The 13,518-nt window shown below is 41.1% G+C and overlaps 1 protein-coding gene across 1 annotated transcript; it reads right to left on the reverse strand.

The window, feature by feature from the left end:
• Positions 1–825: 825 nt before the first annotated feature.
• Positions 826–13,291, reverse strand: kpna6 (karyopherin alpha 6 (importin alpha 7)). The gene is made up of 14 exons (XM_010733145.3): positions 13,068–13,291; positions 10,082–10,215; positions 9,881–9,973; positions 9,609–9,708; positions 9,400–9,494; positions 9,102–9,233; positions 8,899–8,987; positions 8,719–8,818; positions 7,927–8,090; positions 7,760–7,838; positions 7,247–7,372; positions 5,969–6,096; positions 5,517–5,701; positions 826–5,218 (listed from the first exon to the last, which is right to left on the reverse strand). Exons 1-14 carry the CDS (start codon positions 13,069–13,071, stop codon positions 5,031–5,033), a joined length of 1,617 nt encoding a protein of 538 aa, XP_010731447.1. The 5' UTR covers positions 13,072–13,291; the 3' UTR covers positions 826–5,030.
• Positions 13,292–13,518: the final 227 nt, after the last annotated feature.

Genomic DNA, 13,518 nt, shown 5'->3' on the forward strand with positions numbered 1-13,518 from the left:
TTTTTATTTTTTTTAACTCATGTTCAAATTATATTAAGGCGTGGCCACTTTGACAGGTAGGTACCGGTACAGATGGTTTATTTGAGCACCCCGGGAGCTTAGGGTGACTGGTTCCCACCCTGACATATAGACAATGACATTATACACTGCAGTGATGAAAGAAGAGACATTTCCATTAAAGGGTTGCAACATAACTTTATTTGTTTTGTACAGTATTTCCACTGAACAATTTTAAATTCAATATATTTTCTTTACATTTTTAATATCGTTGCTGTATGTATTTTTTGTTTTTCATGTTCATGTTTGTGTGTCATGTTCAGTTGAAGTGTATTAGTTTCTCGTCACTCATTCATACCGTCGGTAAAGTCAAGTCAAGTCACAGTTTAAAGATGGGTAATTTTTTTTTTTGAGCAAATGAAAAATTATAAACAAGAATAGAGAAAATAAATACATGTAAAAGAAATGAGAGGACCAGAGCAGAGAATACATCAGGACTGGTCAGTGATGGCATATGAAAAGTATTTTACAAACATGTAGCATTGTAAACATTTGTAGCGTAGACATTACTTGACCAAGCCAAGCATGGCTTTAGATTTTGATACAGACATGAACAGCTTCTAGGACGGAAGACAAGTCAGATTTGAGATATTTAGTGACGTCTGTTCATTCCCCTATAGATAATAAGGTTCCTGATCATGCAGCCTGACTAGGACAAACTTTTACTCTAAACACAACTATCCAAAAATATAGCCCAGAATATCCTGATCAGGAAAAAGATCAAGAAAAGCAGAAAAGGCTTGTATCCTCATCTCCTGTTTTATTGTCTTTTTTTTTTTAGTATTTCATTTCTCCTGTGACGTGTTCTAATGAGGCTTTTTCTCCACTTCTCAGAAGTGATTAGAATTGCATCTGAATCCCTGTCAATGTATCAGAACATACATATAGTTTAACTTATAATACTTTTTAATGTAAATCACTGCGCAATTTCTGAATCCCAGATTTTTTTAATCTTAGAAAAAAAAAAAAAAAAAAAAGTGTCAGGTAGTTGCCTCTGTTAGCTCCACCCAGTGGAAGGAGTGTCACCTGTGAGAGCAGTTTGTAGGTGGATCTTTGCCTCTGGGGTGCCTGATTTTTGGACAATATTTATTGCAGTCTTCTGGATTCATTTGCAGATTTTTCTAACTCACTAAACAGTACGTGAATTTGAGGAAGAAAATGAGAAGAGAGGAACTGAGCTATTGCAGCTTCTAATGAAAAGAAGCAAGTTTTTTTTAAATGGCCTGGAGCGATCTCTCAGTCGTACTGACTGGGTTATAACACGAGCCAATTACATTAAACTACTGAAAACAAGTGGTACAGATTTTCAACCAGTGTTCAGGGTGAGAAAACTTTGGTAAACTATGACAATAAGGTTAGTACCTGCAATTGTCTGCTATGATAGTCGCTTACATTTCCTTAACTTGCATCATGTGCCACATCTACTTCAATTTTTATAATCAGCGCAGTTTCTTTTTTTTCCACGCAGAGAAGTGGCTACAGGCTGCGAACTCAAGAATATGCTAAATATTTCTCTCTACTGTATTCGCCACGTGAAATCATTTTTTGCAGCTTAGCTACACACAGTGAAAACCATTAGAAGACTGCAATAGTGGGGACCATCACATCAATGGACAACAGGTAGCTGGAAAAGACCAGTTCTATGCAATTAAATCAAGTAATTTCACCCCCTACCCGCCCGCCCGCCGGCCCAGACAATTACACTGCCTTAATTCAATTCCTTATTTAGGTGCCCACAGTAAAGAATGCCACTTTTCCAAAGAAACAATGGCAAATAATGTAACTTTAAAGATAAGGAAAATAGAGCAGCAATGTTCTGCACAAAACGTGTGCACATTCAAGTAAATAAAAAGATATAAAGAAAAAATAATCTGTAAGTCAAAGACAGATACATAAGAACCTCCAGTCTTTGTTGGTCGGATTGGCACTTTTGTGAATAGGAGTGCATTTTCATTTTTCAGAAATATAAATATTTTTCCTGGTTGATGCACTGATTCTTCCATGTCTTCTTTTTTCTTTTCTTTTCTTTTTTAAACATTGCAATTCTGGCATTATTCGTAGGCCAAGCACAGAATTGGCCGTAAAATCGAAGACTTCAGTTGTAAATGCTGCTCTACACATCTGTCATGTAGAGGTTAGTTCTTGATGCTCAATTATTCATGATTTCAACTCTTTATGTCTGTCAGGAGCACACCGTGTTCTGTGGATGACGACTCAAACCCCCATGAGGCAAAAATGAAAAGCTATATGGAGATATTTTCAATTAAGATTATGTCATAATATTCTGCACAGACAAATCAGGTTAAATGTTTAAAGGATGTCTTCATATGAAAAGAAAAAAATATTTGATCAAAGTGTATATCCCAGTATAAACAGTATTTAACAAACTCATCCAGAGTAAAATAATTATGATTACATGATCTCATGTCAGGGCTGCTTCAGTCATCCACAGAACAGTGGCTCCCAGACTCTGATGGGGACATAGTCATAGAGTCAATCAACCTCTTCCTCACACAGTGCCCGTCAGTCAAAACATCACACGATCACAGTTCTGCTCCATCCACAAAGCCTAAACCCTGACCCGAGATCAGCTCCTGTCGCGGGCAGAGCTGATCCGAGGTCATGGTTTACAGGGCTCATTTTAAACCATCATAAGTCATGTGGCTAGAAACAACCAAAAAAAACAAAAACAAAAAGTTTCCATGAGCCTTTAACGTGTGCTCCGAATCACTTCCGGCAACACCTATTTTCATTGTCTCACTTAAAACTAAAAATCTTCATTAAAACTGAACTAAGGTCAACATTTTCATAAAGAAAGAAAATGTACGAAGTGCTCGGGAACCAAAAAAACAAAACAAAACAAAAAAAGCCCAAAATGGCAATTTCCACACTTGGAGAAAAGCTCAAATTAAAAAATAAAACAAAAGACTAATTACTATTTTTCATCCCAAAGCCCATGGAAACATTTTTACTTGCTGCTAGCCACTCATCTGTGTGAGGTGTGTGTACAGTGTCTGCTGGTGTTGTATGCAAGTGTGCATGAAGTGTGCGGAAATATATATTTATATATATTTATATATAATGCAAATACATCAAAATCCAAATATATTTATACTTGAATTTTTTGTTGCAGTTAGGCTTGTCACTAGTCTTGAGATATATCCCTAGCCAAACTTTTTTTCTTTTCGCCTCCGCGAGGAGGACGTAGAAGCGGCGTGGACTTTTCCCAGCCTGGCAGAGGATAGGCTATTTACACTGATACCTATACATATCACAATGGACCCATGCAAAATCATTAACAGTTGTCATTCCCATTCCTCAAAAATATCGTGATATAGAATGCCATAGGTTATATATCAACTCTACCACTATACAGAACACCACCACCACTACACTATCACTGTTAACATCACCAAACCAAGTAGCCGTGGTCCGCTTTCTGATTTTTAACTCCGACGCCGAGCAGCGTGCAGCAGTGTCTCCATTTTGTCTTCACACTGTTTGTTCTCTATCTCTCTCCGTGTTTGGCCAGGGATACTCCGTGACTGTAGGCAGGGTAATATAACACCATGCAAAATCCCTACTACATACATCTGGGAAAGAGGGGGGAGCGCAGCGCCGAGCTAACCAGCAGCAACACGTTTTTTTTTTTACACAAACCGGGCTTCAATGAAATCAGCTAGCAATGTTGCGTTCCCGTGACGTGTCTCTACCGCACAGTGGTATGTCACCCTACTTTAAAACATCTGCAATCCCATTAATTCATTTCAATATAAAAATAAGTTTGGTTTGCTGCTGCTGCCGCCGCCGGCTCTTTCCCCCCCAAACTCCCCCCCACAGCTATGCCTCGTTTAATAGTTAGATCACTTCATAATTCAAATGTATTGTTATTAATAACACAGCACACGACGAACATTGGATCTCTAACTATACCACCCTCGAAACCTGGATTTTTTTTTTCCTAGTTTTTTTTTTTTTTTATGCATTTTTATCCTCTGAAAGAAAAAACCCAATCCCTTTTCCAATATCTCACTCACGCCTTTCCTAAGGTCAGGTAGTTTTCTTCTTCTTCTTTTTTTTTTTTTTAACACTTCTTCTGAACCTCAAGCCTCCCCTGAAATTTTTTGCACTTTAAAAAATTTTTTTTGATGAAAAAAAAGAAAATCAAACACTTCTTAGTCTGCGCATCAGACTCAGGGCAGCAGAAAGCCCTTAACTTTGGGTGAACATTTTTGCCCCTAAACCTCCTCCTGCACAGCAGACCGGCCCTAAGCCAATCATGAAAAAGAAAAAAAAATCACAAATTTAAAAAGAAAAGAAAAAGGAGCCAATAAATAAGGTTTTGGGGGGAACTGGAAAACAAAAAGGGGACTTGTGTTACAAGTTTTTTTTCTCTCTTTGAATTGCACGAAGTCAAACTGACATCAAGAGCTAGGCGTATTTCACCTCATGCACCCCAGTCTGTGGACTCTGCATGGGTAATCCTGAAAATAGGAATGTCCCATTTGGAAAAGAAATGTATAAAGATATTGACCGACAAACCGCCGTTACTGCCAGTGAGAGAATCTAAGAGCTATCAAATGGCAGGAAGATGTCTGTGTGTGTGCGTTTTAAGCTGGGGCAGACTCACACTTTGAGCCGTGAGATCACTTCCTCTTCTACAGCGTAAAAGGAGTTTGTGTGGCGCGCTCTGCTTAGCCGGGTTAACACGCGAGTCTGCCCTGTAAGAAGTCAGTCCCACTGGTTGAGGAGAAAGAAAAGGTGGTCGGAGGGGGGGAGGCAGTTTTTTTTAGGCTGGAGAGCAGGACAGTTTTAGCTTTCCTCCACAGAGTGGGTGTGTGTTTGGTTAGGTTGGGGGTGGTGGGGGGGTAGTGGCGAGTAAAAGGTATGACTCAGGCATCTAGCGGCCCTCCATGAGATGTGGAGGTATGGAGGGGGGTAAATGGTGTATTTTAGAGGGGAGCGGTGCTGACTTATAGTTGGAAACCCTCCATGGGGGCCTCCTGCTGCGGGAAAAGGAACTGCTGGTTGGCCTGGTCCACCTGAGGGGCTAGACTGTTGTCCTCGTCCTCCACCCCGAAGTAGTGCTCGATTAGGTCGAAGGCCTTTTGGTAGATCTCCTGGTTGTCGTGGCTCTGGAGAAACTCTATCTTGTCGAGACCTGAAAAAACAAGAAGAGTCAGATCGTCAAAATTAATTAATAAATATAATTATTTCAGGTGTCAGACCTCAGAATTTCATGAATATGGACTGAAATGTGTGTGGTTTAGTTATTTTAATATACTTGTAGTTTAATCTAAATCAGGAAAAAACACCTGAGACATGAGAATAAAAGACTGTTTTCACTGATCTGAGTGTCAATAGCGCCTGAACAAAAGATTCATTTTCCCAATAACGATCTATGATATATAGCATATCATACAAAACACATATGGATTTTCTGACATTGTGTACAGTACCATAAGCTTCTTCAATGAGGCTGCAGTAAGGGTTAACTCCAGTGCCGTTGTTCTCCTGCTTGGCCTCCTGCTCGCCCAGCCTCAGGATGTTCTCCAGCCCGTTCAGAGCAACCTGGACGATCTTAGAGTCCATCACCGTCAGCAGGTCGCACAGGGGTTTAATACAGCCCAGGTTCACCAGATATCTACATGCAAACAGACACACCACACATTTTCATTTACTAAATCAAATGAACAAATGTTTAAATATACAAAAAAAACCTCCACAACTGACTTGAGAATCTTCTTTTCAGGTTTTCTTCAGTATGTGTACATGACAAACATGCTCCAGTTGTAACCAAAACATACATAACTGTTTCCATTTCATGTTTACAACCCCATTCTATGAATTCATTTCAATCTTGTCATTAGCTGAAGGGGACACTCTTCTGTTTGTTTCCTGGAGCTCTGACCTGATCTGTTCTGGTGTTCCTCCAGAGGTGGCGTTAGTGATGGCCCAGGCCGCCTCTTTCCTGGTCCTGAACTCTGCTTTCTGGAGAATGTCGATCAGAACTGGGAAGATGTTGGCATCAATTACCGTCTGCGAAGCAGGAGAAGATATATATTAAATAAAAAATTAAAATCAGAGGCAGGAGAAGATATATATTAAATAAAAAATTAAAATCAGAGGCAGCTTCAACTTCACATTTGGCACAAAGCCCACACCTGGTGATCAGGGATGTGGAAAAGAAAAAGTCAATCTTCTCTCAGTTACTGTATCGTGGATTCATGAGGACAGTGATGAAGTCTCTGTGTGTTTATTGCAGTTATCAAATCAAACTCCATGTGGTCTTTATAACAATAACTGTTAAGAAAATAAACAAACTAAACTGACTCCATCTATTCTTAAAACATTACTGATGTAAATTGCATTAAAAACATGAATAATTTAAATATAGCTGTTATGAGTACTCCATGTTCCATCAAGCATCTTGAAAGCTGTAGCAGTTTGTACTGAGTCATTGTGGCAGATGAGATTGTGCCATTGAAAAACATTTAGGGGCAGTATTTGGTAATGAATATCCTCCCAATGCAGCAGAGACTCGGGTTAAACGATTAAAAGATGAAAAACATTTGTGCTCTTCTCAAAGAGAAAATGATTAAACGGCTATTCATCTGACATTCAGGTCGTTATTACAAAACAATAAAGCACCTAAGTAAAGATTTAGTCGGGGAGAATTACTGGAGGAAAATGTCAGATAGTGGGGTCTCATGAATAATAATGACCTTATTACTCACAGTGTACTACAGACACACAAATGCGGTAATATAGCAGTGCTTTTCTACAGATACGAACATTTGAAAATGGACAAAGGGCCAAAAAATATTCATCTCTGATATAGCGAATCACCATGAATGATGTATAGTGATGATAGTAAAATGTCATTATGTCAGGCCAGCTTATTAACTGTTCTACTAAATCGACTAACAGAAAGTCGATAATAATCTTTCACTGCAAAGGAAAACTATGTCTATGTGTACGCACAACTACAGGAGTTATGTCTGAACCAGGAAGAAGCAGCTGTTTCAGACATAACTCCTGTAGTTATGTCTGAAGCAGCTGTTTCATGAATACAGAATAAAGAAAATATGAAGTTGTTTTAAGTACCCTCAGTATCGGGGGGAAATGGATTCACTTCTCATGCTTAAACTGTGTATTCTGTACTGCTTCTTGTGTGTGTGCAGGTCACCTGTATTTGTGCTCGGTTTCCTGCTGTGATGTTTGAGATGGTCCAGCATGCCTCCTTGCGAATGGACTCTTTAGCGCTGCTGAGAAGGTGCAGCAAGCAGGGCAGGGCGGAGCAGTTCAACACCACCTACCAAGCAACAGAGCAGATACAAACCATTGAAAAAAAAAGAAGATATTTTTTATTTAAAAAAAACAAACATAAATCTAACATCATAGAACCAGCTACCGTCCTACAGTCATGGAACTAAAGTTGGCAGTTTATTAGACACACCTAGGTAAAACTAATGATGCCTAATTGAGCAGTCCTGCCACTAATCCTCCCTTCATGAAGGTTATAGTGTTTTTGTTCAAACTGTTTAAGAGAAGTGTTGATCCAACTTTATGATCAATCTGGAGGCTGCAGACTGTGCTGCTTTTGGACTGGTCCATCCCATTTATATCAAGTGGTGTATCCAAAAGGTGGCAGTGGTAAGGCTCTTTCATGCGACCATCCAAAGGCTGGATGTGCTCTCACCTGTGTTTGGATGTCATCTCCAGTGACGATGTTTCCTACAGCTCTCAAAGCAGGGGACGCCACCTTATACTCCGTGTGCCTGCAAAAGTTTGAAGAGAGAGAATTTTAAGAATTCACTCGTCATGCTTACTGCGTCAAAGTCAACACGACAGTGCGGCTGGATTTACATGAGTAGCTCTACGAGGCGCCTGCAGACTCCGGAGTCGATGACAGCCTGGATCTTGTCATTGGGGCCATCTGAGAGGTAGGACAGGGCCCAGCAGGCGTCTGCCAGCAAGTCTGGGTCACTGCTAAATAAAAGCCTGGATAGCACGGGCAAACAGGGTGACACCTGCAAAAGGACAAACATAACGCATATTAAAAAGATGAGAAACGAAATGAATAAGAAACGAGCAGAAATATCTAGTCAAACTTTTCAGCAGATTAACAATTTGGGGGGCATGTTGGTCCAAGCACAGAAATACTGCTCAGGAATTTAAACAGTGCTGGTTGAGAGATTGTACGATTTAAAAGAAATCCTTCACATACTGCAGCTGCGACCTGGGATCAAGCAGCATTTACTGTTAAGCAACCCAACTGTGCTATGTGGCCCTCTTCTAAAGCTCAGAGACTGTTTAACCTGCAGACTGCAGAGTGTTATTAAATTACGTTGTCATAAGGTGACCAGGTTAAGAAAAGAAATCCTATAAAGTTACAGCACGTTTCCTGCCGTCATTCGATCTCCAGTGTACATATTGTCACATCCGCTTCGCTTAGGTGAAAGTCGATAATCATGTTTTGCAAATATATCTACATCTACGGTTTAGTGATGAGAACTATCAGCTGTAGACTTTGGCATGAATGGCAGCGAGGATTCGTGTGTGTCTCAGCTGTGTTGACAGCCACACGTTGATAATTTGAGATCAGGCCATCTGCTTTTTTTAATTTTAAAGTGTTGACTTCATGAGGTGAGGCGATACCTTTTCGAAAGCAGGTGGAGGGTTTTTTCCTCTACAGAGATTAGACAGAGCCCACACTGCGTTCCTTGTCATGGTCAATCTAGTGGATTTGGTCAGAAGCCTGAAACAAGCAAAAAGTCGACATGTTATTATAGAGATGAATGAGTGTTCCTGCTGCACAGACAAAAAGGATGGGCTTACATTAATAGTGGTGGAAGGATGTTACAGTTCAGCACGTAGTCCCTGCACACTGCGCTATCCCCTGCGATATTTCCCAAGGCCCACACAGCCTGCAGAAAACACAACAACATAACAAACCTTAGTTACCTACAACGTGTAACAAGGAGAGAAACAAACAAACACACACACACACACACACACACACACACAAACTCTTGTGTTACCTGTTCTTGAACGTCCTCAAAGTCGGAGTTAAGTAGTTCTATGAAGATTGGCACAGCTCCAGCCTCGATCACCGTCTTCGTCTGCATTGATGTGCCTGATGCTATGTTGGTCAGTGCCCAAGCTGCTTCAAACTGCAGGACGCCAAATGTGAAAGGATCATTTTAAACATTACCAGCCAGTGTGGCGGATCCCGTTTTTTCCATAAGATACAAAATGTATCACTTGACAGATAGATTAAAAACACACCTCAGTGTACATATTGTGCAGAGTCGGCATCCTGAACTTTTATAAACTGACCTGTAGTGTGCAGTTGACACTCTTCTTCAAGAACTCCACAAACCTCTCCACTACTCCAGGTGTGTGTATAACTTCATCAATTGGTGGGTTGGGTTCTGAAATGGGAAAAAAAAGGGTAAAGCTGGATGTATATACTTGCGTTTGGTCCGTGACGGCCTCGTGGCTGGTACCGCAGATATGTTGAATGACTTGAAGTAAATAGCAGATACCTTTGGAAAGTAGTTTTCTGAACTTTTGTGTTGTGGCAAGCTGAAGCTCGGGGTCCTCTGAGAAAAGCATCTCAACCATGTCTCTGGTAATGACTCCTTCCTGCAACAATACATACACAAGCGCTCTGAGCACTCAAGTGGAGAGTCCACTCTTCGCAAACCAGCAGGCCGGAAAACAAGCTGGACAACAATAGCTACCAAAACACAGGAATGTGAATTAAAATAACCCTCCAGTGGGTCCTGCGAGTGACTTCAGCAAAACAGACACTCACTGTTACTGGGGAGCTGAGGTAGGAGTCCACCAGAGGACTCTCAAACATGGCTTCCTCTTCATTGAGAATGTCCACGTTCCTCCTCTTGAAAAGCTGTGATTAAAAAAAACACAAAAAAAACACAGTCAGCACACACAGAGAGACACGAGCCAGACGGAGGCATGAAGGGTGTGAGAGAGGTGGACAGGTTTGGTTTAATACCTGTTGTTCTCGTTTCTGTTTCCTGAGTTGGATGCCCTCCTCCTCTCTCCTGCGCCTCATCTCCTCTGGGTTCAGTGCTTTGTTCTTGTAGCGGTTCATCCTGTAGTTATCTTTGGCCGGACTGGCTGACGGCTCTGATGGGCACACAGAGACACATCCACATCATGATTAAGACCGTAGGGAACAACAAGTTTTCTTCATCCGAGCTGAACTTGGTGAGCACGCCACGTGTAGGAAAGAGTGAACATGTGACAGACATTTGCTTTTGTTTCCGCATGACATCCCTAATAATAGGTCGTGATGATAAACCCCATGTAGATTTGTCTATATAAAAAATGTCCTGTATAAACAAGCTCATAAACACTGTACAACACAGCCTAAAAATACACACACACACACACACACAAACAGACACTCAGCTAAGCTCAACATCAGCCAGTCAGCTGGCGGGCAGAACAAACGTATTTATTCAGTGGGGTTAAAAATCGCAGTGTTAGCATAAACCGGTGCCCACACAGGACAAACTGCCCGTTCTCAGCATTTGTGCAGTCATGCCACCACAGCAGGGGCTGTGCCACCACCTGGGGGCTACAAGGGGGAGAGAAAGAGAGGTGGGGACAACATCGAAATCTGCCACCAACGAAAGACGGTGCCAACTTTGTGTGCCAGAAGCCCCCCACCCCCCTCCCCTGTCGTATCAGCGAGGGAATCTGAGGTTAAATATCGGAACAAGTGTCGCAGATTGAGGTCACGTTATGGTTTGAAGGCATTAGCAGAAGCGGCCTCATAAAATGCTTAGGCATGTGTGTAATCCGCCCAGATGGTAAAAACCACAGGTGTGGACGACACACAAAGCACAGGTTGCGGCTGGATGCTCTTTTTTCTGCGCTGTGTTGTGTTAGGTGTTGGATTAGCTGCTGTATGCGGATTGCACTGACTTGTTTGCTGTTTGGGCAGGATGGCACAGAAATAGCCCTGCTGAGAGCACATGTCTCCATCGGCATTTCAGAGGAGACCCCTACCTACCAGCAAGGAGTCTCTAGAGGAGAGGTGGTAGGCGTTTGTTGACCTAAATCAGGAAAAAAAAAGTGCGTTCCCACCTACACCTTGTGGTACTTAGCCACAGTGCTGATAGATTCTGCTTTATTTGCCTGGGTTTTAGGTTAGCCACCTTAAAACAAAAACGGGCGTGGGCTGGAAATCCTGCTTTTTGTAGAGCGGTGGCAGAAACCTCAGCCTAAAGATACATCGCAAAAACCTCTGCGAATAAATCTGAAAACGGTCTGCGCAGATACAGATGTGAAGAACAACAACCTGCTCCGGTGACAGATCCACTAACCACTAACAAGTATAATGACAAGAGGTCCAAGTGGTCCAGCTTTAGATTAGATTAACTTAATTCATCCCACCACGGGAAAATGTACTTGTTACAGCAGCAGATGAAAGTGAAGCATACACTAGAGAATAAAAAAAAACAAACAAACACAATAAACAGACAGAAATATCTATAACCTACACAACAAACATGAAAAACAATCAACCTTCAAAACAGACAAGTACTGAGGATCAAAGTGGCATGATGTATAGGGCTAAACAGAAGCTTAGAGGGGATAGAGCCTTTTCCGCTGCTGGTCCTATATTGTGGAATGACCTCCGTTTACGCATTAGACAAGCCCATTCACTGTCCATTTTTAAAAACACGTCTTAAGACCCTTTTTTTCCCTCCTTGGCTTTTAACCCAGCATAAGACTCTGTTTCTGTTTTCGCTTTATTATTATTTTAACATTGTTTATTATTGTTTTTATATTGTTCTTTCTTTTATATGTCTTATTTCATGTACAGCACTTTGTGTCAGCTGTGGCTGTCTTTAAAAGGGGTTTATAAATAAAGTTGAGATATATAAAAAGCAGTATTGTAATGTAAAGTGACCATATTGTAAGAAATATTGCAAAGAATATATATTTATATGCTGGTTTGACACATGTATGGACAGATACATGTTTTAGATATACATATATTTGGATAACAATAGTGTGGACGCACACTGGGCATCCACACTATCTGGGCATCCACACTAATAACAGCACACTCATCTACGGGAATAGTCTGGAAAACATGGGAAGTCACATGCACACGCCGGTTTATGAGTATGCAGTCAGGTATGCACAACACAATAATGCCTCACAGATGTTTTTTTTTTAATCATTTCACATATAAACCACCACCTCGCTGATTTCCACTGACTCCCTTCTCAAAGAAAATGAATTTATTAAAAACACAACAGTGTAATTTGACGCGTTTGGAGCTAACGTAGCTAGAGCTAACGTTAGCGCTTAGCCGCTTGCGCGCAAACAAATCCGTGTGCCTTCGTAAATGTGACTTATTAAAACTGTGTCACCTTATATGTGCTGACTTATAAACTTTTTTACGAGCCTGCTGGAAGTCTATAGCCAAGCTACAGTCGACATAACCCCCGAGAAATAAGCACGAAACAGCGACATAAGCTACTGGGTGTAGCATTAGCACCTCGGTAGCTCGCTAACGTCACCTTTGCGTTGTTAAAGACACACAGGGGTCTTACACATCGGCGAATATTACTCATACTAATATATTGACACTATAACATTGAGATTACACTGATAATAACTTTAAAACTAAAGCTAAACGTGTCTCTTCCCCACCCAAGAAAGGAGCGCGGCGCTAGCTGTTAGCTGTAGCTATAAAAGCCGAGTTTCGTTAAGTTGCCTGACAATTAGTTGTTTTTTTTCGGGTTTGAATGACGTTAATACACCTTGTAAGACATCTGATAATGCAATAAACATTGTCTTTAGTCTGTATAATGTACTGACAGTTTAATATATAAACTAGCGCTAGCACGTAGCTCCGTTAAGAAGCTAATGACGGTGATTTCATAACAGTTCCTCCCGATGACACGGCTCAATCTCGGGCCACCTGCTGTGAGCCCTCGGTGTGTCCAACAGCTTACCCATCGTGTCCTGTGTTGTGTAGTCTGAGTTGTATCAAGACGGGAAGATTATAAATCAGTTTGTTGTTTTTCTTTATAAAAAAAAAATAAATCCTTTCTCTCTTGTAGCTTTAGAGATTTGCTCCTGTAAGCAATATGTCCGACCGCCGGAGACGGAAACGTCAAAATATAACGGAGACAGAGACTTCCTCCTGCCGCCAGAGGACGCCTCAGCCTCACAAAAACACTTTGTCCTCCTCTCCTCCTTCAAGTTCAGTGCAGGACAGACTTCTTTTAAAGAGGGCCAGATTTGACAATGTGATGAAAAAAAGTTATGTTATAAAAATTAGGGTTACACTGCTGTTTAGATGTTTTTAACTTACACAATGTTTGTTCCTATTTATTACATGTCTTGAGGACACTTCCCTTTGTTGCTGTTTTACTGAGACTGGCAGGGTAATGAATGAATGTA

This window comes from Larimichthys crocea, chromosome XIII, assembly GCF_000972845.2.
Source record: "Larimichthys crocea isolate SSNF chromosome XIII, L_crocea_2.0, whole genome shotgun sequence".
In the NCBI taxonomy this organism is placed as follows: domain Eukaryota; kingdom Metazoa; phylum Chordata; class Actinopteri; family Sciaenidae; genus Larimichthys; species Larimichthys crocea.

Coding starts and splice junctions, on each gene's coding strand:
- kpna6 (XM_010733145.3), bottom strand. Junction 9,234..9,399: donor GTGTCAACTGCACACTACAG/GTCAGTTTATAA, acceptor GGCGTCCTGCAG/TTTGAAGCAGCTTGGGCACT. Junction 5,219..5,516: donor CCTCATTGAAGAAGCTTATG/GTACTGTACACA, acceptor TTGTTTTTTCAG/GTCTCGACAAGATAGAGTTT.